At 41.1% G+C, this 26,762-nt stretch overlaps 1 protein-coding gene across 2 annotated transcripts; it reads left to right on the top strand.

Annotated features, from left to right (window-relative positions):
• Positions 1-9,691: 9,691 nt before the first annotated feature.
• On the top strand, positions 9,692-24,776 carry HRH4 (histamine receptor H4). 2 transcript variants are annotated; one of them, XM_069468175.1, is made up of 3 exons: positions 9,692-9,884; positions 23,728-23,735; positions 24,072-24,776. In XM_069468175.1, the coding sequence occupies exons 1-3, from the start codon at positions 9,692-9,694 to the stop codon at positions 24,774-24,776; spliced, it is 906 nt and encodes a 301-aa protein (XP_069324276.1). The 2 variants fall into 2 exon arrangements, with proteins under 2 accessions (XP_069324276.1, XP_069324275.1); XM_069468174.1 differs by lacking the exon at positions 23,728-23,735 and adding an exon at positions 17,664-17,827 and having other exon boundaries at positions 23,964-24,776.
• The last annotated feature ends 1,986 nt before the right edge of the window (positions 24,777-26,762 follow it).

Below are 26,762 nucleotides of genomic sequence, written 5' to 3'. Positions count from 1 at the left end.
GAATCACACAGTACCCTTGTTTTGTCTCCTTTTCCAACATTTTGTTTATGAGATTCATCTGTGTTGTCACATGTAGCAATAGTTCTTTCATTCTTATCACTGCATAGTATTCCACTGAGTGAACATGACACAATTTATTATTTGGGTTTCCAGTTCAAAGCTATGGCAGTGCTGCTATGAACATTTTTATACATGACTTTTGGTGAACATTTCTATAGATTGTATACCCAGAAGTGAATTTGCTGGGTCATAGGATATGTGTAGGTGGGGCTTTGGTATATTCTGCCCATTGGTGTGCTGGGTGGGTGCTGATTTGTAATGTTTGCTAGTTTCCATGTGTAAATATTTCCATTCTGTCCGATTTCAAGCTACAATGTGAAATCAACTGGTTCACAAAATTTCTGAACATTTAACAATTGCTTCTGTGAGCCAGTACAAGCCAGCTTCAGCACATCACTCATACTGCCAAGCAATTTTCCAAAGTGGTTACACCAATTTACACTTCTACCAGTAATGAATGAGAGTTCTAGTTGCTGCACATCTACATTTGGTATTAACCTTTTTAATTTTAATTACGCTGTAGGGTGTGTAGTGGTACCACTTTGTAGTTTTAATTTGTATGTCCTTGATGAAAAAATTGAATAGCTTTGGTTACTACATTTTATATCTAGAGTAATCTTGAAATGACATATTTTTTTCTCCCATGAATGGAAAGATGGGGGCTTGTTATCAAGTTTGGTTCAGATACAGAGAAATGAATTCACAGTTTTACATAGCTGATGACCCCGTCTGTAAATTTCAGCACTCCATCACCACTCCACTGGAATATTATCTGTGAATTTATCTGGGACCTTCATCTTTTTTGCCCTCAATTTTCTAATTGGTAAAAATGTGGGTTATAATTCCTCCCTGTCTGGGTCTATTAAAAAGCAAACATAACCCCAATGTCTCCTTAGACAATCTAATATAGTAGTTAAGAGCCAGGTTCTGAAACATGACTGTTGGATTTGGATCCTATGTCTGCTTTTTACTAGCCTTGCAAGCTTGGGCAAGTTATCTCACTTTTCTGTACTGAGTTTTGAAAAATGTTATAAAGGAACTGGGTGGCTGTCAATGATGACACTTGTTTGCAAATGTCATCTTTGCATTCATCTTTCCTATTGTCACGCTGGGCAGACATGGCTGACAGCAGGGCAGAGCAAATCACTTGGTCAGAACTGGGAAGCTAATAAGGAGGTAAGACTTAGCACATGTATCTAAGCAGGCCATGGGGTGATATCAAAAGACTGCTTAGGGAGAAATAAGAAAGAACTCTGGATCTAGTCAAGGAGTATAGACTAGGGCTGACACATGTTTTCTGTAAACAGCCAGATATTAAATATTTTAGGCTTTATGAGCTATACAGTCTGTCACAGCTTCTCAGTTTTGTCATTATAGTATGAAAGCAGCCATAGACAATACGTAAATGAATAGTGTGGCTATGTTTCAGTAAAACTATGGATATTGAAATTTGAATTTGATACAATTTTCATGTGTCATGAAATATTATTCTTTGGACTTTTTTCAACCACGTAAAAATGTAAAAACCATTCTTAGCTTATAGGCCAAACTGGTCTGTGGGCTGCTGTTTGCCAAGCCCTATTGTAGACCATGAAGAAAGGGAGAGACGAGTCCTAAAGTATAATACCAAGATAGCATTTTGGCTTCTCAGTCTAGAGAAGGGTTTTTTTTTTTTTTTTACACTTTCAGCTGAGATTTTGAGTTGTATACTCCATAGGAGGTAAGAGATGAATCACAAATATGTATTTGTAATCAAGTTGAGGTAGATTTTGAAATTAGAGTTGGATTTAAGTTTTGCTTCCATGCCTTGAACATGGATGCTATGTTGGACAAGTTACTTAATTTCACAGAGCCTCATTTTCCTTATCTGTAAAAATGGGGCTAATAACCCTTTCTCATAGGATTTTTAGAGGGTTGAATGAAATGAGATAATGTGTGAAATGTCACTAGGTGAAAGCTGTGCACACAGTAGGACCTCAGTAATGGATGGTTAGTATGTTCATCATTAGATAAGAAGTGAAATCAGATTGGTGTGTATCAATGAGCTTGTGGCTATCAAGAGAAAAGCCACGTGAGAGATGATGGTGGCCTGAACTGAGCTAGCTATCTCTAGTGGGGATGGATGGAAGTGAATGGATTTAAGATACATTTAGGGGGTAGGATGGAGAGGACTTGTTGATTAGATGTGAATTCTGAGGGAGAAGGAGGAGTTAAGACTGGCATTCAGGTACCAGGCCTTGGGGAATTGGGTAGATGAAAGTGCCATTCAAGTCTAACCTGGTTTCCTAGTTGGGAAGCTATTTCACCTTCCACATAGATGCCCCGGCCCCCTTCATTGCTGTTGCTCTGCTGTCTTAATCATTTACATGGTGCCCTTTGCTGTAGCTGCCTGCTGAATGCTGCTTGCCTGGATGTAATGTCTTGGTTCTGGTGGAACCCAGATGCATTAGGTTGGGCAAAGGAGAAGCCAGAAATCAGAGAATCTAGGATTTCCCGAGGACTGAACCCCATAGACACTTCCCTGAAAAAAGTGAAAAAAAGGAAGTGACCAAGTAAGCATTATGGGAGGATTTCAAATCAAAGTAGAGGGCTCTTTGCAGACCAGACAGGAAAGTGAGTCAGGAAGCCAGCTGCAATGCAGAGAAGAACGTTGGCTGTACAGCCCTGATTCTCCACTAGCTGGATGTGCGGGAAGGTGTGGATGAGAACCATCAGAGGAGTCTTTTTTCCTTTCAATGAGAAACACATCTACAGAGTTGTACAACAGCACAGCTTGAAGGCAAAGGGTGATTTAGGTTTAAGGCAGGAAGAGACTTTGTCAAGGAATGCTGGCAGGGTTGAACAATTTGATAGAGCTAAGACCCTAGAATGTACAGAAGAAAACTGTCTATAGGTTTGAACTAGATGTTCAAATTGCATCATGGAGAAGAAAACAAAGCATAGAGTTCCAAGAAAAATGAGGCCACAGTATGGATAAATTGGGCATCTGTATTGACTCTTTTGGGAAACTTTTTCTTTAAACTCAGTATTTCTTTTCCATTTTTAGTTTTATCTCTGATTGTAGTAAAAAATGCTTTAAGGAGCAATAAGACCCATTGGATATGACAGCAAAAGCATAGGCAAGAAAAGTAGAAATACATAAATTGGATTACATCAAAATTAAACACTTCTGTGCATCAAAAGATACAATCAACGGAGTGAAAAGGCAACCTATAGAATGGGAGAAAATATTTATAAATCATATATATGATAAGGGGTTAATATCCAGAATATGTAAAGAACTCCTACAAGTCAGCAACAACACTAAAATCCCAACCCAATTAAAACATGGGCAAAGGACTTGAATTTCTCTGAAGAAGATATACAAATGGCCAACAAGCACAGGAACAGATGCTCAACATCACTAATCTTTAGATAAATCCAAATCAAAACCACAATGAGATACCATCTCACAACCATTAGGATGGCTACTGTCAATAACTAGTGTTGGCAAGGATGTGGAGAAATTGGAACCCTTATGCACTGTTGGGAATGTAAAATGGTACAACCACTATGGAAAACAGTATGGTGATTTCTCAAAAAATTAAAAATAGAATTACCATATGATCCAGCAATTCCACTGCTGGGTATATACCAAAAAGAACTGAAAACATTCCTGAGGAGATATTTGTACACCTGTGTTCATAACAGCATTATTTGCAATAGCCAAAAGGTGGAAGCAACCCAAGTGTCTGGGTTGGACAGCGGATTAGATAAATAAAATGGTGTATACATACAATGGGATGTTATTCAGCCATAAAAAGGAAAAATATTCTGATGTATGTAACAACATGGATAAACCTGGAAGACATTATGCTGAGTAAAATAAGCCCGTCACAAAAAGACATATACTCTGTGGTTCTATGTATATAAGGGACCTAGAGGAGTCAAATTTGTAGAGACAGAAAGTAGAATGGTGCTTGCCAGGATCTGGGTGGAGGGGAGGATGGGGAGTTGTTTAATCAGTAGAGTGTCACTTTTGCAAGATGAAAAGAGTTCTGGAGATTGGCTGTACAACAATGTGACGGTACCAATGCTAACGCTACACTTAAAAATGATAAAGATGGTGAATCTTACATGTATTTTACCCCAATTTTTTAAAAAAGTAATAGGACCCCGAGTGGTCTAGGGCAGTAGTGCATCGTTCTAACTGTGGAGAGGGGATGTGGCAAGTGGGCAGAAAGCTCCACTGGGAGTAGCCGATGGAAGTTGTCCAAAGGCAGGGAGGGGGATGATGAATGCCAGGAAAAAAAATCCCACTTGAAATTACAGGATCCGAGGAATGGCAATGGTGGCAGGACCTTCCTTATAGTTCGTTTTTTGACTATAAATTTATGAAGAACTTTTGCATAGAGGAAATGAAGGGTCGTGAAATGCAAAGGTTAGATAGCAGGTCAGCCATGCAGCATGGTAGATCCTGATGAAAAGAACAGTGTGAACAACTGAAGGCGGTTAAGCAGAAGGGTGACCAATCAGATTCGTACTTTAGGGAGGTAACTGGTTGCTAGGTAGAGAATGGATTGAACAGTAACAAAAGCGGAAGATAAGAAGCGTTTAAGAGGCTATTGCAGTCATACAGAGATGGTGGTAGTTTGGCCCAGGATCATGGCAATGGAGATGAAAATATATAGATGGACTTTAAAAATATTTAGGAGGCAAAATGAGAATCTGATGATAGATTGGATAACAGGGTGAGCCATTGACGTAGATCTATATTCTCATACTTGTCCATAAATCTGCCTGTTGAACTTTTTTGGTTTATTTTCTGGGGCTTTCTTTGGTTCTATTTGATGGCCAACCTGCGCATGAAGAGATGTTCTACATTATTAGTCATTAGGGACATGCAAATCAAACCACAGTGAGATACCACTTCACGCCCACTAGGATGGGTAATAATAATAATAGTAATAAACAGAAAATAAGCAATGTTGGTAAGGATTTGAAGAAATTAGAGCCCTTGTAACATAACCCTTGTACATGAGAATGTGAGATGGTGCAGCTGCCTTGGAAAACAGTTTGGCAGTTCCTCACAAAGTTAAACATACAGTTACCATTTGACCCAGCAGTTTTACTCTCGAGTATATATACTCGACAGAATTGAAACCATATCCGTACATAAATGTATACATGAATGTTATAGCAACATTATTTATAATAGCCAAAAAGTGGAAACAATCCAATGCTCATCAATGGATGAATGATAAACCAAATGTGGCATGCCCAGACAACGGAATCTTATTTAGCAATAAAATGGAATGAAGTACTGATTCCAGCTGCAACATGGATAAACTCTGAAGACATGCTATGTGAAAGAAGCCAGTCACAAAAGACCACATAGTGTATGATTCTATTTATACGAAATGTCCAGAATAGGCAACTGTATAGAGATAGAAAGTAGATTCGTGGTTACCGGGGAGTGGGGGAGGCGGTGGGGGTGAGGGAGTCAGGAGTGACTGTTAATGGGTATGGGGTTTATTTTCGGGGTGATGAAAATGTTCTGGAACTCAGTTACACAACTTTGTGAATATACTAAAAACCACTGAATTATATAGTTTAAAGGGGTGAATTTTATGATATTTGAATGATATCTAAAAAGTTAAAAATCAAAGATACATGTGATTGTTACCATCTGGGACAATGGTTTTATAAAACAAAGGTATGAAGATGCTTGTGTCATATGTTCCAAAATAATTTGCATTATTAAAAACAGGCATCAGCAAAAACATACAAACAAAAAAAAAAACTCCAAATAATTTGTAGAGTACATTCTGTAAAATGCATTTTCAATTAAATTTTAAATCAATCCCCAAAACATATTGAAAAGCATAGGGAAATTACATGTGATATTTGAAAAAATATGAATTTTGAAAAGTTTTCTTGTTAAAATGATTCACAAGTTCAGCTTTAATAAGTGTCTAGTTTTGTTAATATAATTTCACATGTAAGAAAGAAAAATGATTAAATTCACATCCCAATGAAGAATTTATTTCCTAAAATCATGTTGGCAGTTACTCTGGTTTTATTTCAATATTTTGAAGACAAGACAACTATGTGCATGTCTAACTGCACATACTTGTAGAAGAGCAGAAAACCAGTTTACAAAATGAGCCAGGATATTCTGGGTCCACCATAGGATTATATCATGACGTGTATTTCCTTTGTCATTTGTTTCAGTAAAATTGCTAATGTTGTGTTACCTGGACATTAACAATCCTAATCCATTCTGTAAAAGTAGTGTGAAAACTTAATAAATCAACTAATATACCAGAAAGATCATAGGATCTTCTAAGATAGCTGCAAGGTAGTTGTTAAGGAATGAACATGCACACTAGCAAGTTAAATTTTTTTTTTTTTTTTTTTTTGGGACAGAGTCTCACTTTGTTGCCTGGGCTAGAGTGCCGTGGCATCAGTTTAGCTCACAGTAACCTCAAACTCCTGGGCTCAAGCAGTCCTCCTGCCTCAGCCTGCGGAGTAGCTGGGACTACAGGCATGTGCCACCATGCCTGGCTAATTTTTCTATATATATATTTTTTAGTTGTCCATATAATTTCTTTCTATTTTTTTTTTTTTTTTTTTTTAGTAGAGGCGGGGTCTCGCTCTTGCTCAGGCTAGTCTCGAACTCCTGAGCTCAAACAATCCGCCCTCCTCGGCCTCCCAGAGTGCTAGGATTACAGGCATGAGCCACCGTGCCTGGCCTAAATTTTAAATTTTTATAATATTTAAGTTGTATGACAACAGACAACTTACAATAAGTTGATCATAGATTTCAACAATTTGTTTCAAAATCCTTATGGATATCCTGTTTATATATATATATATATATATATATATTAACTGTATTTATATAGCTGGAAGTCTTTTTTTCTTTTTTTTTCTTTTTTTCCCCTCCTTTGTGCTTGTTTTGTAATGTCTGACTACAGCTGGCAGTCTTGTGTGCAAGATGGTACTTGTGGTTTTTAAAAATGTGTTTCATAAAGATTAAAAAACACATTAAATAGACAGTCATGACTTAAAACTGGGTTGATTTTATTATTTTTCCATTCATAGCATGAAAATTATTGCTAATGATCTTTTTAAAAAAATTCTGAATGAGTAGGAACTCATCTTCCACTCTCCTCAATCTCTATATTTCTTTGCATCAGTCATTAAAAATTCACTAACAAGGGGCACTAGGATTTTTTTTACATCCTTCCACAATTACAAAGTCCCTTTCAGAAATAGCCAGTATTTATGTTTAGTCAACATTCAAGGCCTTGTTCTTACAAAAGCAGTACAGTGGCTGTTTTATGTAATTCCAGCGTCTGAAACTAGAGACTCCAGAGAGCATTCTGCGGGAAGAGGGAAGGAAAGAAAGGCTGATAAATGCATTGCTGACTGTCTGTAGTGTAAGATAAGGTGCAGAAAGTAAACAAGACGACTGCAACCATCGGAGATAAGATTACAAAGGGGCACTGAGTGGGTCAGCCCAGAGTGTAATGAGGGATTTGCTCCATCTGTGTGTGGTAATCTGCACTACTTTCTGTAATTTCATGTGGGAAGAGAAAGCAACCCGGCAACCCTGGGGATCTTGCCTTGTGGCCTTTGGTTGCGGGCACCTGCCTTTATGGAAGTAGGCTGCCAGGTAGATAACATTCAGGAAAAAGAATGATGAGGAATCATGTCGGGCCAGATTTCATTCTCTCTTACCTTGTGTGAAAGCAGAGTTAGTCAGGTGCAAAGCTCAGATTTTCATTCTATGTACTCTATTTGAATTTATTTAAATTTATTGAAGGTGGCAAATCTTTTTCTAACTTGTGTTACAAAAAGTCTTTTTTCTTTCTTTTTTTATTATGTTTTCTCCTTTGTGTGTGTGTTAGAAGGCCCCCCCTTCTCTGTCGCATATGATGTATGTCTAATTATTATTATTTTTTTTTGAGACGGAGTTTTACTCTGTCACCCCCAGTAGATTGCAGTGGCATCATCGTCATCACAGCTCACTGCAACCTCAAACCCTTGGGCTCAAGCGATCCTCCTTCCTCAGCCTCCCGAGTAGCTGGGACTACAGGCATGTGCCACCATGCCCGGCTAAATTTTTCTATATATATTTTTAGCTATCCAGATAATTTCTTTCTATTTTTAGTAGAGACGGGGTCTCACTCTTGCTCAGGCTGGTCTCGAACTCCTGACCTCGAGCGATCCTCCTGCCTCAGCCTCCCAGAGTGCTAGGATTATAGGCGTGAGACACCGTGCCCGGCCGGGACTGAATATTTTTATGTTCAATATTCTTGAGCTGGGTTCAAGGCTGCAATTAAGTTACTTGCAATTAAGTTTGATCCTTTCAGGTATTGCTTTTCAGATTGCCAGGCAGGACCCAAGAAATGCTTAGTATAGGGCTAACTATTCCCAACTTCTGAGGCAAGACCCCTCTGAGTATACTACCCACTGCCTCACGAATTATGAGCTTTTCCTGCTTGGCTGATGGGAGCAGGCGCTATATCTAACCCTATTTGAGTACTGGGTTCTGTTCCTTTGAATCTTTTTGACTAGTTTTTTTCCTTGCCTAAGAACATTTCTTCCACAGTGTTGATCAGTGCTCTGGTGAAGACTTGAATACTTGAGGTGGAACTCTGAAGGTCTCTGGAGTTCTCTCACTGTGGTCTGTAGTTGAGTCCTCTCTGGTACTCCTGACTCAGCTCCTCTTCCTCATGCCAGGGAGTCTGCGGGGCTCTGCCTGAATTTCCCCTCCCTGCCCATGCCCTGGAAACTCTCTCAAGATAGAAAGGTGGAGCAACTGCAGGGCTCAACCCTTTTTTCAGGGATCGTTGTCCTTCATTGCTTAATGTCCAGTGTCCAGTTTTTTGGTTGTTTCAGATGGAACAGTGAAATTCAGCCCCTGTTACTCCATCATGGCCAGAAATGAATATTTCACTGGATCTATATGAGTTTTAAAAAATGAATCTCTGCTGGGCATGGTGGCTCATGCCTGTAAGCCTGGCACTTTGAGAGGCTGAGGTGGGAAGATCGCTTGAGCCTAGGAGTTCAAGACCAGCCTGAGCAACAGTGAGACCCTATCTCTACAAAAAATAGAAAAATTAGCCGGGCGTGGTGGTGCGCACCTGCAGTCCCAACTACTTGGGAGGCTGAGCTAGGAGGATGTCTTGAGCCTAGGAGTTTGAGGTTGTCGTGCACTAAGATGATGCCACAGCACCCTAGCCCAGGCGACAGAGTGAGACCCTGTCTCAAAAAAAAAAAAAAAAAAAAAAGGAAAAAAGAATCTCATTAGAGCCCAATTTATTACCCATATGCCAATTATATTTTATAGATATTATATAATATTGCTCTATTAACAAAAGATGGATAAATCACATTAAAATGTTCAAGGTAAAACATTTCACTGTATTTTGGAAATACATTTTCAGTATCAGTTAAAGAGACAGTGTTACCACAGGTTTACTTTATCAAGAATCAGGAAGTACTATGAGATCAGCACTAGATTGCAGAAATGTTTTGTGCAGGAGAGTATATATTTTAAGAACCTGCTTGAAAAACGTACTTTTCAGAATTGTCTGGCTGGATTAATTGGGTATACTGAGCTTCTTCATCGTTTGGTATGATGTCAGATACCAATAGCACAATTAATTTATTACCAAGCACCCATATTGCTTTAGCATTTTTTATGTACTTACTAGCTTTTGCTACAGTGCTAGGAAATGCCGTGGTCATTTTAGCTTTTGTGGTGGACAAAAATCTCAGACATCGAAGTAATTATTTTTTTCTTAACTTGGCCATTTCTGACTTCTTTGTGGGTAAGTTACATGTCTTTATTTAAGATAATCTTTTCCATTTGTAATTTATTTCTAAATTTGTTATTTCAGGGGAAATAACAGAGAAATAATAGAGATTGGGGAAATTTAAAAACACAAAGTTTAAGTATTGAGAATGGGGCTATATGGAACTTTAACGGAATGTTATATTAATACATATGTAAATCAGTGTGGTAGGGGAATTTTCATTCGAAAACAGCTTATTTTCTTTTTATGGAATAAAAATAAGTCCAGAAAAGCTCTAAAACTGTCTTAGTGCAAAAGTTATTTATTTCTGTAGCTGTTTTCCTTGTATGTTTAGACTTACGAGTAGAAATATTCCTCTGTAAGTAAATATAGTTTTCACAGTATTAGAGTAATAGGAAATATATTTATATATTTGCTGGTAACCAACACAATCAGAAAATGGGATATTCAGATCAATTAAACAATATGGTTAATAGTATTATTTTATGATATGGTGTAGAATATCATCAAATATACCCGACACTAAACTACCTTGCATATTATATGTTATCAAAGCATTATATAATTGTAAGAGACCATAGAAATCAAATTAATCTTTCTTTAAAACATGCACTTTTGTAATTTTTCACTGCCTGATGGTTAACACTTTTAGCAATGCTTATCACAATAAGTAGATTGCAGAAATGTCAGCTGATGATAGGAGTTTCTAGTATTATCTAATCTTGCACAGATTATTTTGTTTATAGCTACATAAAGCTTGCATTTATGTTAAAATGAAACAAAACTCATAGAATATTGAGTTCATTGCCTGTGACTCAGTGGTTGCTCAACAAATGTTAGTCCCCTTCTCTTTTGATTTCTCTGCAGATATGTGGCCCCCAAACCCAGGTCACAAATGTTAGTACAGTATCTACAATGTGTAAATACTGTTAGGTGTGCAGGTACGATCAGGGGATCTATAGAAGAGTAGATGCGTCTCTTCCTTCAGTGAGGTCTCAATGTAGTGGAGTGGATACGAGGAGTTCACAAATGGCTACAGCAGTAAAGAACAATGTGAGACCCTGTAAACACCTAACACGTGCTACGGGCACTCAGAGGAGGAATAAAGCACATTTAGTTAGTGGAGAGTGGCATTTGAAGTGAACTTGGAAGGATGGATAGAGTTTCCATAGGCAGAGACAGGGAGGAGAGGAGTATTGCAAGACTCAGCAAAGGCATGCTGGTAGAAAATCACTGTGCCGCCTTCGTAGGGGTGAGCTTAGAGCTGGCTGGTGTGCAGATGGGTGTAGGGGAGCAGTAGGGATGAAGCTGGACTTTACATAGTGAAGGCCTTTGAATACCAGCATGGGTCTGCAGTGGAGTTTATGGAACAGGCCATGTCGAGATTTAAGGATTTTAAAATAGGTGAGTGATTGGATGAATGGAAGCTATACCTTGGGGCATCAGAAGAGCCGGAGGAGGTGGGGCCTCGGGGGCGTGGGGCAGCATGGTTTCAGAGACCACCCTGCAGCAATCTAGGCAGAAGTCAGGCATTTGGGCTAGGGTGAGAGTAGACAGGACGGGCAGGAGGCAGAACTGCAAAGGGTGGCGTCAGCCAGGAGAAAGATAAAGAGGAGTTGAAGATTGGGTTTCTGGGATTAAAAAAGTATGGCACTCTTAATAGAAATAAGGCCCATTGGGGCCGGGCGCGGTGGCTCACGCCTGTAATCCTAGCACTTTGGGAGGCCGAGGTGGGCGGATCGTTTGAGCTCAGGAGTTCGAGACCAGCCTGAGCAAGAGCGAGACCCCATCTCTACTAAAAATAGAAAGAAATTATATGGACAGCTAAAAATATATATAGAAAAAATTAGCCGGGCATGGTGGTGCATGCCTGTAGTCCCAGCTACTTGGGAGGCTGAGACAGGAGGATCGCTTGAGCTCAGGAGTTTGAGGTTGCTGTGAGCTAGGCTGACGCCACGGCACTCACTCTAGCCTGGGCAACAGAGTGAGACTCTGTCTCAAAAAAAAAAAAAAAAAAAAAAAAAGAAATAAGGCCCATTGGGAGTGGGCAGCTACAGTTCTGATGTTTCGTGGAAAGTTCTGGAGGAAACTTCTAGCTGGAGAGATTGATTTGGGACTCATGGCATAGAAATTACAGGCTCACAGATAAAGGCAGCTAACCAATAGAGAAATGTTTTAAAAATGCATTAATCTCCCCATTTCCCTCCTCAAATTCTATCCCTCCACGTAAGCAACCTTCACTGCTTGCTGTAGATCCTTCCACATCATTCTCTATGCTCACATAAACATGCACAGATACACAAGTATATTTATGCAAACGTAGAGAATATTCCACTATAAATACACTTATCTCTTCCTCCTTCACAGAATCTTGCAACTTTTAGATGACAATCAGCAGTTAAAATAGAGGATGTGTTTCGACTAACCCAAAGGCAGCCAGGCCCTGACTACCCTGTGGTAGGAAGGATGGGGTGAAACAGCTGAGAGCCTGGGGCCCAAAGCTCTTGAACAAAGATGGTTCCAGATAAGAATGTCCTCATGTCAGGCCCAAGGACCATGGTAGCCCCACCGTCAAGGGCTTGAGCACCACAACCTGGAGATGCGGCTCATCTTTGAGAAACAGCCCTGCAGATGTAGTTATTCAGTGGTCCTGGTGGTCTCCCTCCATCAGCGGGTGGGTGGGGAGGGAATTCTGATGATTGTTTTTACTCCTGATGAGAGGAGATGGGTGCAGGTCAGAGTCTCCATTAATCTGCTGGGACCATGTTTCACATTTCCCCTGCCTCCTGCCAGCTTCGTCCAGAGGTGTGCTTATTTAACACAATATGGGCCATGACATGAGAACTAAGACATGGTCAGGCGCGGTGGTTCACACCTGTAATCCTAGTAATCTGGGCGGCCAAGGCGGGAGGATCACTTGAGGTCAGGAGTTCGAGATCAGCCTGAGCAAGAGTGAGACCCCCATCTCTACTGAAAATAGAAAAATTAGCTGGGCATGGTGGCGCATGCCTGTAGTCCCAGCTACTCAGGAGGCTGAGGCAGGAGAATCACTCAAGCCCAGGAGTTTGAGGTTGCTGTGAGCTAGGCTGATGCCACTGCACTCTAGTCCAGGGGACAGAGCGAGACTCCGTCTAAAAAAAAAAAAAAGAATTAAGACAGTCCCTGAGAACTTTTTGTAACAAGAGTTGAGTTTTCTGCCAACACTGTTCTTTCTTCTTTGTTAGCCTTTCAGTTCTGAGCCTGGAGGAAAGCACGGAGAGGGTGGTGGGGCAGGGGAGAACCATGAGAGGTTTTATATGGCTGTAAAGCAGCGATTCTTAATATTCAGGGTCATGAGACCCAGAGCTCCAGAGCCGTGTGACGATGGCAGAGCAGATTGGAGCCTCACACACACTCGGATTTGTGAGCTTTCTGGATGGATGCATTCTGCTCACCAGTGTGAGAGCTGGCCTCCCGTCGAGAATCTAATTTTGTGGCACCTGAGTACCTCACTTCCTAGGCTGAATTTACTGTCTGGAAAACAAAGATTTGCTGAGGAAAAATTCAAGTACTAGCTATACTGGGTGATAAATAAATAGATCTCATTTCTACACTATTCTGGGAAAAATATACTATCTACATGTACATCACTCTCTATAATATTGATATTGTGTGACCAGTGTTTTCATCTGTGGGTATTTTGGTCTACATGACCATGTGATAGATGCCCGGACAGGATCTTCAGGGGCAAGAGATGGCTGCTGCCTACAGAGTCTGAACCAAATTTTCAGGATGGCAACGTTTATCTTTCATACCTTCATGCCCGGGTTCGAGACTCTTCTCTTGCCCTCCATGTTGGTCTGCTCGGCTACTGTAACAAAATACCATAGACTGGGTGGCTTAAACAACAGACATTTATTTTCTCACAGTTCTAGAGGTGGGGACGGCCCAGATGAAGTTTCTGGCACATTTGGTTCCTGGTGAGGGCTCTCTTTCTGGCGTGCAGACGGCTGCCTTCTCGTTACATTCTCACATGGCATTTCTCTGAGTGTGAGTGAGCTCTCCGTTGTCTCTTCTAATAAGGACACTATTCCTCTTGGATCAGGGCCCTACCCATATGACATAATTTACCCTTAGTTTCATCCTTAGAAGTCTTATCTCTAAATACAGCCACATTGGGGGTTAGGGCTCCAACGCATGAACGTGGGGAGGGAGGATGCACAAACACGCAGTCCACAACACGCTCTGGGCACTCACCGTCACCCACACACCCCTCTGGTGGCCCAGAGGACTAACAGGGTCTTTTATCTCCCCCACCTTTTGATTATCACTTTCTCATGGAAGGTGTCACTTCGTAGCTGGCTTAGAAAGAAGGGGAAATACCAGATGGGTGGCAAATCTAAAGCAATATGGCTTCCCCATCCTCATCTGTTCATTCGTGCAACCATTGTTTATCTGGAAGCAGGCGCCCTCTGAGGTGCTGGGGACACAGCAATGAAAATACAGATGAGAATCCCTGCCCTCACGGTGCTTCTACTTCTATTGGGAGCAGGGGAACGGGGAGGACAATAAACAATTAAAATAAGTCAATAAGATTAGATAACATTTTAGAGGGCGATAATTGCTACTGAGAAAAATATAGCAGGGATGAGGGAGAGGGAGTGTGCAGGGGGCAGGGTTGCAGTTTTAAACCTCGGAGCTAGGGCTGGCTGAGAAAGACACATTGGAGCAAACTGAAGGAGCTGGGGGAAGAGCATTTCATGCCAAGGAACAGCAAGTGCAAAGGCCCTGAGGCCAGAGGGGCAGGAGTAGGGGGAGTGGGGCGTGGAGGAGGGTAGGAGGTGAGAGCGGGGAGGTGGGGGCAGGCCAGGGACTCACAGGGCGTTTCTTCTTATCCTATTTCCCTTTCCTTCTTTTCTTCCTCAGTTCTTTCAACTCCTTTTTTAATTTTTTTCCTTCATCACCTTCTTTTCATGTAGTTTATTTGTTTTCTTTCACTTTTTTATTCCTTTAATCAGACATGCCAAGAGATTATTGCTCTTTTCAAGGAACTGACTCTCAGTTTTACTTATCACGCCCATGTGACCCAGAAACACAATTCCAGGATAGAAGCTGTAGAAACACTAAGAGGTGGGTGGGTATATCAGAGAAATAGTTCAGACTCACTTTTTTGAAATTCCTTTGGAATGAGCCACAGACATCTTTGTTGCTCAACAAGAGAGAGGAGTGAGCGTGTCACATACGGAAACGTCACATAGAACACGGTGACAGCGACACAAGGGACTAGACCGGGGCCTGTTTTAGGCTAACCGCTATTTGAAGCAGCTCCTGGGGTTTCACACGCGTGATTCCGAGTGTGTGGCAGGGAGCATGTGACCCGCGCCCCTCGCTTTAACCCTCGGGTCAGCTGTGCCTGGGAGGCCAACGGTGACTGGCGTCTCACTCTTCTGTCTCATTCTGTGGAAAAAGTGAGAGCAGCTGTGGAAAATATTCATGCTGGGAACACCGGAAGCCACACTGTGGGCTAAAATGTGGTAAATGTCTCCGTTTTTGAGATACCTTGATTTACCTCGGGGAACCTGCTGATCTAGTTTATGTCACAGCGCGCGCATGCGCACACACGCGCCCTTGATGAGACGAAAGGCACCATAAGAAAGCTTATTTATCTTTAAAAATACAGTTGAAACATAAATCAAACAGGTTATTTGAACTACATAGAAGAACTGACCACACAGCTCTTCGTCTCTGTGGCGTCTTATCTCTCATCTCTGTGGGTAAACCCAGCTACAGGATGCTAAGTTCCGCATCCCCTCTCGCTGGTCCTGAAACCAGGCCGTTACAGCCTCCCACGGTCTTGTTTTCGGAGAATGCAGGCCTTCCTTCTTCCTTTCCTTTTCCTTTCTTTTAGCTTTACTGTTATTCTTTTTTTTTTTTTTTTTTTTGAGACAGAGTCTCACTCTGTTGCCCAGGCTGGAGTGCCATGGCGTCAGCCTAGCTCACAGCAACCTCAAACTCCTGGGCTCAAGCAATCCTCCTGCCTCAGCCTCCCAAGTAGCTGGGACTGCAGGCATGCGCCACCATGCCCGGCTAATTTTTTCTATGTATATTTTTAGTTGGCCAGATGATTTCTTTCTATTTTTATTAGAGACGGGGTCTCGCTCTTGCTCAGGCTGGTCTCGAACTCCTGAACTCAAGCAATCCTCCTGCCTCGGCCTCCCAGAGTGCTAGGATTACAGGCGTGAGCCACCACGCCCAGCCTTACTATTATTCTTAATGATGGGCTAATTTGGTTCTCATACAAACATGGGAATTCCTTGCAAGTACTTGAAAAAATATGAAGATACTCAAAGAAATAAGATTTCAACGGAGTTTCCACTTAATAGATCATATTCTCAGCAAGTAGTGACACCTATCTTAAATGTCAATGCAATTAAAACCCCCTAAAAGCTAAAGGGAAAAGAGCCGGGGTTAGTTGTTTTTCACAGTTAAGCAGTTTCTGTGCTGGGCTGAATCACTGTGGTAAAGCTTATCTCTTTCCTCATCCAGTGAAGAGTCTTAGTCAACGTTAGAGGTTCTGAAATCACTTTGCCTGGTTTCAAGTCCAGTTTTCACTGACTAGCTGAGTGGACCTTGGTTGAACTATGTTTCTATTCAAGCTTTGGATTCTTTAACTGTTAACTTAGCTTGGTTCCTACCACATAAAGTTTCTATGAAGATTAAACAAGATGACACCTGTAATGCACATAGCACGATGTCTGACATATGGTAATCATACATTACCTATTAGCTGTTATTAATTTAAGTTAAATGTACATGTCATTGGCCAACTCTAGATGTCATAGGAAATCCAAACATTGCTTTGCGACATGGTCCTAATCCTCAGGAGAGACAAATTAAAAAGATGACCATGATATAAAGTAGAATGTAATTCGTCCACTAGAGAGAGAGACAAGCAAAGTGCCTGGGAGTGCAGAGGACAGAGAGGTCACTTCAGCAGAGGACATTCCAAGAAGGAGGACGTCATTTTTTGACCTTCATGAAGAATGAGAAGGAAGTGAATAGACTTCTCAATAGAAGACAGGAAGACATTCTATGAAGAATGACGCAGGCTGTGAGAAAGAGATGTGAAAATGTAGGATGTGTTTGGGGGAAGGGTGGTCCATCCTGCTTGGATTGGACCATGAAGAACTTAAAGATGATTTGTGGCTAGAAATACAGGTCAGGATCTGTATTGAATTTGAAAAGTCATAAGGAGCCATTGAAAGTACAGCTGTCCCTTGGTACCCACGGGGAATTGGTTCCAGGACCCCCCCTTTAATAGCAAAATCTGCAGAAGCTCAAGTCCCTGATATAAAATGCCACAGTATTTGCATATAATTTATGCGCATCCTCCTGCAGACTTTAAATCATCTCTAAATTACTTATAATACTTAATATGATGTAAATGCTGCATAAATAGTTGTTATACTGTATTGTTTAGGAAATAATGACATGAAAAAAGTCTGTACATGTTCAATACAGTTATTTTCTTCCAAATATTTTCAATCTGTGGTTGGTTTGAGTCCACAGATGCAGAACACCTGGATATGGAGGGCCGACTGCACACTGTTCACAACAGATACTATAAAATGGAATTTAAAGAGTATGTAGGAAATTAGTTCTGAGCTGCTTGATAAAATATTATGAATTTCTAAATTATCAAACCATTTTAGTGCACTCAAATATATCATTGTGTTGTGTACCCGTTAAAATCTGCTGCTCTGTATTCATTGATGTATGCTATTTTTTTTAACCGTTATTTTTTTCCCTGTGCAGGTGTGATCTCCATTCCTTTGTACATCCCTCACAAGCTGTTTAAATGGGAATTTGGAAGTGAAATCTGTGCATTTTGGCTCGTTACTGACTATCTTTTGTGTACGGCATCTGTGTATAACATTGTCCTCATCAGCTATGATCGATACCAGTCAGTCTCGAATGCTGTAAGTCAAAACATTAATTCATCTTCCTTAGAAGATTATATAAATGTTTATTTTGGGTCCCCAAGCAAAAACATTTTTAAGTCTTATTTTTTTTTTAATTTAATTGACAAAACTTAGAGGAGCCCTATTCTTTTGTTATCTGGCACAACGCTCTCATTGGCGCTTAGTTTGTGTGATTTGGGTAAGTCACCCCCTGTGTTCCGCTAAAATGGGATAGTGGCAAAGAAAACCAAGGCAAGTTGTCAGAAGTGGTTTACAGAATCTGCAGTAGGTTGCATATACATGAGGTTCACAGTAGGTTTATCAGTTCCACTCCATAGACATATTGAGACCTCAGTGTTTTTCTCAGAATGGAAGTTGATGGGCAAGTGGAAAGAATTGCAGAGTTTTGAATGTGATGACAAAACCAGTTCTGAATGGCAAAAGAGAAAGACAGTATACAGGGAAGCTGTAGGTTATACAGTGGGACCAGCCAGAAAGATCAAGTCCTAATGCCCTTTTAGAACCCATGCCAAGAATGTCTGAACTTATTCATAGTTTGGTATAGTCTCATCACTGTTAGGGATAATACTTAAGTAAACTAAATTTCACAGCAACAGAACAAAGGGGAAAATAAAGTTGCTGTCAGGAAGGGGGGGGGGGGCGGGCACAGAATTATGGGACGGTGATCTAGAATCTTTGCGACCTGGCCAGGAAACCTCTTTCACTCATGAGTCTCAGGAACCCAAATCTCTGGGGGACGATGGTGTGACAGGCATTTTGCTGAGGGCTGGGACATGGAAGTGAGTAAGCAGAGTCTCTATTTTGAGGAGTGTAATAATCTATGTGCAGGCAGATCCAGAAACAGATGGGTTCAGTGCAGTGGACTAAGTGCTGTGCTGGTGACGTCGAGAGGACAGTGACAGCTCTGGCCGGGGAGAACTGTGCAGCCTGGAGGCCAACGGGATTGGGAGGGTGTATTAGGTAAGGCAAAGTTCAACTGCTGTAACAAAGAGACTCCAAAATGCTGAGGCTCAAGCAAGATACAAGTTTATTTTTCTCTCACAGGATAGTCTAGGAAAGGTGGGAGGTGCTGCTCCAGGAAGGAACTTACCCGGGGACCCCACTAACAAGGTAGCTCTGCACCCTCCAGGGCAGGAACCGGCAAACTTTTACCAGAGGGTAAATATTATTGGCATGCAGGACCTAATGTGTTCTGTTGCCACTGTTCACATCTACCATTGTAGCACAGAAAGAGCCGTAGGTGATAAATAAAAAAAATGTACTTGGCTGTGTTCTGATAAAACTTCATTAACCCAAACAAGTGGTGACCCACATTTGTTCCAAGGGCAATAGTTTGCTGGCTCCTGCTCTCGCCATTATCCTCCACTGCATGGTCAAGGTGAGGTTCTTGTCACACCAGGTTCTAGACAGGAAAGGGAAAGGGCAGAAGTCCAGAGCAAGGGATTTTCTTTTAACCAAGTAGTGCAGAATCATACAGTCAGTTCCACTCACATTTTATTGGTGAAGCTTAGTCACATGGTCCCATATCCCTGCAAGGGCAGCTGGGAAGCATGGTGTCATATGAGCCACTATATGGCCAGGGAGAAGAAGGGGAGAGCAGATGTGGTGGGACAGCCAGCTATCTCCGTCACTTGGCATTGGGTACTTCCTTGGCACCAGGGTCCACTGCAGTTTGTATTGGTCAAACTAGGGAGAGAATGCGGATAAGTTTGAGTTATCAATTCAGATGCCTATAATCTCATATTTTTCAAACGACAAGTCTTGAGCCATTTTTGAATCATGTATTCAATTCATGGATTGTAGGCAGTTGCCTTTTTTTTTTTTTTAAAGAAAAAATATGGGATGGAACATAACAGAACAGAATAAAAAAATTAGAGTAGAAAATATCTGAGTACCTTGCACATATTAAAAGTAAGTACTGTTTTATGAATACTTCTGTGTATGTACTTGGTTATGATGTAAAATAAATTTCTTACGTTAGGTCACAGTCAAATGTTTGAAAAAGAGTGCTCTAATTCAGAATCTTTTCCATTTATACTTTAAAATTTTCTTTTCTAGGCTGGGCGTGGTGGCTCACGCCTATAATCCTAGCACTCTGGGAGGCCGAGGTAGGAGGATCACTTCAGTGATCACTGAGCAAGAGCGAGACCCTGTCTCTAATAAAAATAGAAGGAGATTAGCTGGACAACTAAAAATATATATAGAAAAAAATTAGCCAGGCATGGTGGCGCATGCCTGTAGTCCCAGCTACTCGGGAGGCTGAGGCAGTAGGATTGCTTGAGCCCAGGAGTTTGAGGTTGCTGTGAGCGAGGCTGATGCCACAGCACTCTAGCCCGGGCAACAGAGTGAGACTCTGTCTCAAAAAAAAAAAAAAAAAAAAAAAAAAAAAAAAAAATTTCCTTTCTTTCTGGGTTAACATTTCTCTTTAATGTCCACTGGATGTTCCCAAGACTTCCTTTATGGATGTCCAAGCTTTTGAGTCTATCCTTAGGTTTGTGGGCAGAAAAGGGACAGCTTGCCTAGTTAGAAAAAGTGCTTAAAGGTTTGGCTGGACATGGTGGCTCATGCCTGTAATCTTAGCACTTTTGGAAGCTGAGGTGGGAGGATTGCTTGAGGCTAGGAGTTGGAGACCAGCCTGAACAACATATCGAGACCACATTTCTAAAAAAAGTAAGAAAAATTAGCTAGGCATAGTGCCATGTACCTATAGTCCCAGCTACTCTAGAGGCCAAGATGGGAGGAATACTTGAGGCCATAAGTTCAAGACCAGACTGAGCAAGAACAAGGCCCAGTCTCTACAAAAAAATAGAAAAATTATCCATGTGTGATTGTGTGCACATGTAGTCCCAGCTACCTGGGAGGCTGAGGCTGGAGGATCACTTGATCCCAGGAGTTTGAGGCTGCAGTGAGCTATGACCCTTGCCACTGCACTCCAGCCTGGGTGACAGAGGGAGACCTTGTCTCTAAAAGAAAAAAAAAGTGCTTAGAAGTTCCAGAGAGATGAGCAATGTGAGGAATGATGAGGCCCAGAAGGAAAGTGGATTTTTTTTTTTTTTTTTTAATCCTGGTCTTGTCCTGAGGACTTCTGGCAACGCAGGTGGTGAACTTGGTGAGGGAAGGGTCTGCTAGATTCCTGGTCCCGACTACACAGCACAGAGCTGATACGTAATGGGGCTTCCACAAATGAATGCATGAATGCTGGCAGGGGTACTCAGGCAGCACCGGCACCTCTGTTGGCCAATAGTTCAAACACAGCCATGAAACCAGAAGGAGGCCCTCTCAGACCGCTGGGAGCTCAGAGGAAGTGGGAGTGGGGAAGGTGAACTCTTACTGCAGCTGAAAGTTGAGAAGACAGTGTGGCAGGGGCTGAGCCTGGGAAGAGGAAATTGGACAATGATTTGGAACAGAAAAGTGCAATGCAGACGGCAGGACACAATTACGGTGCTCAGAGACGTCTTCTGGAAGGGCAGATTCCATGCAGCTGGATAAAGAGTTGGGTGGGGAAGCGAAGAGCAGGGTTAGATGACAGCTGGAGGAATGGGAATTAAAATGTACACAGAATTAAGATAGAGAAGAATATTTCTTTACCTGCAGATGGAGAAAGAAACATGACAGTAAAATCAAGACTGCGATGAGAGGACTGGCTGGGGTATTGTGTTGGTTTGCTAGGGCTGCCATGACAAAGACCACACATGGGGTGGCTTACAACAGGAATTTATTCTCTCACAGTTCTGGAGACTAGAAGTTTAAAATGGAGGTGTTGATAGGGCCATCCTCTCTTGGAAGGCTCTAGAACAAGCCTGCCCCGTGCCTTTCTTTGAGCGTCTGGTGTTGCCAGCAATCCCTCACCTCCCTTGGCTTGCAGATGCATCACTCCCCTCTCCGCCTCCGTCACTGCATGGTGTTTTCCCCATGTGTCCGCGTCTCCTGTTTTCTCTACTTAAAAGGACACCAGTCACACTGGGTTATTATTACCTCATCTTAACTTGATTATATCTGCAAACACCATATTTCCAAATCAAGTCACATTCATAGCTACTGGAGGGGTCAGGACTTCAACATATCTTTTTGGCGGGGAGCAATTCAAACCCACAATAGCCACTTAGAATGGTCCTGCAATCCCATCTCATTATTGACACCAGAAAGTTCCAGTGGGCTACTTGGCCTTACAGAAAAAAACCTGACTGGTGGAATGTTGGGATGTTTTATTGGGGTGGGGGAAAAAGTAGGGTAAGAGTCGATACACTGAATAATGGCCATGTTCTGTGCTGGGCAGGAACTAGGCTACAGGATTGCAGGGAGGCTACTCCAACCAGCCTGGGTCTGGATTCAAGCAATGCTTGAACTGTCTATCAAACGTGCTCCCCAGAGATGAAGAGATCAACATCCCCTTTGCAAACCCCTTGGATGTCCATTATCTCAATTGACTTTATGCATAAAGGAAGAGAGATTACTTTCCAGCATATTGTATTATATCGTTACAAAGGCTGAACAGAGCAATTAAAAAACTAAATGCAGTTTTATGACCATCTGGGTATTGTTACCATCTTTATAATCATTAGATTTAGTGCAAGAGATGTATTAATTAGTGGCACAGGAAGCAGAAGGCAAAAAAGTATATCCTATATGGCAGCTTATGGTCAGTACCATATACATTTTAGCTTAGCCTCAGAAATACCAGTAATTTGAGGGAAAAAACAAAATAAAACACTTCCCTACAGTTTTAAAAAATAACTTAGTGTTTTTTTTTCCCCAGTTATTAACTAGCTTCCTCTTACCTCCAGCCAGTTGGTGAGCCCTTCTCAGCATGTACAATCCATCAGAGAAAGACAGTGCTGTGCAATGTTGCAACCCTTTAAGAAAATGAGAAACCACAGTAGAATGAGACTGAAAAACTCACAGAGAAAATGGTACATGAGAGACGGTGAAAAGGGAGGCGTGTTCCAATTTCAAGGGTAAATCATTTCCTTTCCTGTGAGTGAGGAAATCAGAGGAACATGGAACATTTGAGCTGGAAGGAACCTTACTGATCTAAATGGGGTTCAGAAAGGTTGCCTGTTGCAGGTCCCTTTAAAAAATTTTTGGTCATACATTTATCCCTCATAAAGGGTTGTTGGCCTTAGGTGTCTTTAGATGTAGAAGATATTCTTAAAGATTTGAGGATTGACGCAAAAATTGCAGATCCTGTGATCTGAGGACAATCCTCACTTGTAGAATCTCATTTTCCCTTATAGGAGCCTGTCCTTGTGACCAAGTGGGGCTAGAACATTCTTAGCCCTTAAACAAGCCAATGCCATTAGCCACTGTCTCTCAAAGTGGTTGATCATCACAGCTTTGGCGTTGTATTTGTCACGTGGTAATGTTCGTCCCAAGAAGTGATTTGGTAATACTCAATGACAATGTAGTGCTTCTCTGCGGCAGGTTGAAACGTCTTTCTGTTTGTGCTTGACCTTCTTGGGAGTGATGCAAGCGTTCTTCTTTCTCTTCTTGATCCCACCTTGAAGTCTCAGCAAAAACTGCAGAATAAATTCTTTCTGAATATTGGAGTCAGATAAGGCAATGGCTGCCATTCTTTTGTCTGGCATCACAGTCAGAAATGCATTTTACAGGGATTCAGTACACGTGTTTCTCTCTGTGTATATTGTATTCCCAAAGATACATTGCTTTGTTTGATGAAACATCATCAAACAATACCTACCCTTACTATGTGTGATGCATTCTGACATTGACTATTCTATTTCAATTTAAAAAATGCTGGTCCAGCCTGCAGATTGAGAAATACTGTGATAAATTGCACTCTGAATGTCAGTTGTTTGACATTCAGATTAGTATCAATTAGGAAAAAATAGGAAAAATTGCTTTCTTATTTTAGATATTGGTCTTGACATTTTCTATAGTGTCGGAAGTTTAACCTTGAGGGTTATAGTCTTCCCCTTGAAAATTGTTAAGAAAGTGCATCTTGGCCCAGGCTCCACTGAAATTGAACCCTCCGTCCTGGTCCACAACATGACACCCAGGGTGGTTATTGTCCCCACCTCTTGCATATCCCTGGAACTTCTGAGGGCTTATGGGATGCTTTATGCAATCACTATATGTTCATTATATTGAAAATAACTTATTTGGTCTCTTTTAGGTGTCTTACAGAGCTCAACACACTGGGATCTTAAAGATTGTCATTCAGATGGTGGCTGTGTGGGTGCTGGCCTTCTTAGCCAATGGGCCAATGATTCTAATTTCTGAGTCTTGGAAGAATGGGAATAAGGAGTGTGAACCTGGCTTTTTTTCACATTGGTACATCCTTGCTGTCACTTCATTCTTGGAATTCCTGGTCCCGGTCATCTTAGTCACTTATTTCAACTTGAATATTTACTGGACCCTGTGGAAGCGCGGTCATCTCAGTAGGTGCCAAAGCCATTCTAGAATCACCTCTGCCTCCTCCAGCCACTGTGGACACTCATTCAGATGTGGACTATTTTCGAGGACATCTCTTCCTGCACCGAAGGAAGCAGCAGCATCCCTTCATTCAGAGAGACAGAGGAGAAAGAGCAGTCTCTTGCTTTCCTTAAGAACCCAGAAGAATAGCAATGTAATTGCTTCCAAAACGAGTTCCCTCTCCCCGTCAGATTCTGTAGCTTCTCACCAACGGGAACATCTTGAACTGCTCAGAGCCAAGAAATTAGCCAAGTCACTGGCCATTCTCCTAATTGTTTTTGCCATTTGCTGGGCTCCATATTCTCTGTTCACAATTGTTCTTTCAACTTACCCCCCAGAGACGCGTCCTAAATCGCATTGGTATGAAATTGCATTCTGGCTTCAGTGGTTCAATTCCTTTGTCAATCCTTTTTTGTACCCATTGTGTCACAAGCGTTTTCAGAAGGCTTTCCTGAAAATATTTCGTATGAAAAAGCAACCCACACCATCACACAATCAGTCAATATCTTCTTAAAGATAATTTTCTCACTTCTGTAAATTTTAGTTTTGATCTCACTTAAATGAATTAGATCTGGCTTTCATCTTGCCCTTTCAACTCTACCAAAAAGTCCATAAAACTGTAACACTTGAAAATTAAAACAAAACAAAACAAAACAAAACATACCTGAACCTGGAAGTCAAATTATTCCAGTGAATAATAACAGCATAATTATGAATTGATAATAATATTTTTGTAAACTTGTAGCCACAAAAGTACTATATTTTTCTTAGTCATCACCTCTTCCTTGTTTTTTAGATCTTGATATAACATTGATTGCAAAAGTCCAGGGTTTTTTATTTCTTTCTATGTTCAGTGTTTGCTACTGTGTAGCAAAATGTATTTCCCTTTTTTATTTTATAGTAATAGAAACTTATCCAGCTTGAAAATTATTGCCTAAAGTATGCAGTAGAGAAAAGAGCATTGGGGGCCAGGCACGGTGGCTCACGCCTGTAATCCTAGCACTCTGGGAGGCCGAGGTGGGCAGATCGTTTGAGCTCAGGAGTTCGAGACCAGCCTGAGCAAGAGCGAGACCCTGTCTCTACTAAAAACAGAAAGAAATTATATGGATGGCTAAAAATATATACCGAAAAAATTAGCCGGGCATGGTGTCGCATGCCTACTGTAGTCCCAGCTACTCGGGAGGCTGAGGCAAGAGGATCGCTTGAGCCCAGGAGTTTGAGGTTGCTGTGAGCTAGGCTGACGCCACGGCACTCTAGACCTGGCAACAGAGTGAGCCTCTGTCTCAAAAAAAAAAAAAAAAAGAGCATTGGGCAACTCTGTTGTGATGAGGAGACAGGTGAGTTGGAGTTTGAGTTGGCAAAGGCAGGGAGTGGGAATGTGTTGTGTGTATTTTGCAGGGCCCTGCGATCATAGGATTGGAGGTCGAGGGACAGGCAGTGGTCAGCAGTGGTTGCCAGTATGGCTAGTCCCATTCCTGCCCTCTTCTTCCAACTTCCACATCAGCTATAATTTCTCTTTGTGCAAAAATATGGGAGAAAGAGGAAGGCTAAGAGATGCTGAAGGGACTGTTTGGTTAAACCAGATAAACCTAGTGAAACATTCACCAAACTAGTAGATGTCAATAATTACTAATAAAACATTGTTATATTTACTATTTTAAGTCATTTGCCCAATATTTTAACATTGCAGTGTGCAGAGTCATTCCTGTATTTTGTATTTAGTGTAGGTCGTACTTTGCTGATGATTCACATTTTATTAATTTGGTGATGTTTTGTCCTTTTTAAACATTTTTAACTGTTCCCTCTTTTTCAGTGTTCTCTGCCTTTGTTGTAAAACTTCATTTTTCTCCTAGTTAATTTCATCTCTCCTATAAGGTTTTATCAGTGTTTCTTTTATAATATCTCAGAGTTCTTATCCAGTTTAGTCATTTTTACATTTCTTAGAAACTTTGGATTGACTTCAAACACTAAAATACAAAAGTCTTTTAAGTACATGAGTGCTTAGAAATGTACACAATTTTATAAACACTTGTTTCTTACATTAAAGTTCAATATAAGAGACACATGTTTAATATTTAATAGTAAGTTGAAGAATTCCAGAAATAAACTCTCATATATGCACACGTTTTTATAAAGTTTCTGCTTATCAGCTGTTGGTTTTAACATTTATAAATTTGTAGTTGTGGATTTCACGTGATCATTGGAGGCTTGAATGTTCATTGAATGTAGTGGTTCCATGAAAACTTTTCGCAGTTGAGCCTTGGGGAAAGCATGCCTAAGTATTTACCTGTACTTTCTAAAGCATATATAAAATATAATATATGTTGTATGTCATTCAATCTAAGTGCTGTCAGTGTGAGACTTACTGTTATTTTATTTACCACTATAAAAAAGAGAATGCTGCAATTGCCTGTGATAATATACCTGACAGTAATTCCATTCAGATTTCAGAGTTGTTGAGAAGTGAGCAATGCATGTCTTAGAAGTGATAAAGTATGAT

The sequence above is a fragment of the Eulemur rufifrons genome, chromosome 5 (assembly GCF_041146395.1).
Source record: "Eulemur rufifrons isolate Redbay chromosome 5, OSU_ERuf_1, whole genome shotgun sequence".
In the NCBI taxonomy this organism is placed as follows: domain Eukaryota; kingdom Metazoa; phylum Chordata; class Mammalia; order Primates; family Lemuridae; genus Eulemur; species Eulemur rufifrons.
Note: the sequence above shows the minus strand (reverse complement) of the source record. Positions and strands in the feature narration are given on the sequence as shown.

Bases quoted from the DNA above. Each gene is read 5' to 3' on its own strand.
- HRH4 (XM_069468174.1), top strand. From the start codon at position 9,692: ATGTCAGATACCAATAGCACAATTAATTTATTACCAAGCACCCATATT. The intron at 9,885-17,663 runs GTAAGTTACATG...TTCCCTGTGCAG, and splicing joins CATTTCTGACTTCTTTGTGG to GTGTGATCTCCATTCCTTTG. The intron at 17,828-23,963 runs GTAAGTCAAAAC...GGTCTCTTTTAG, and splicing joins ACCAGTCAGTCTCGAATGCT to GTGTCTTACAGAGCTCAACA.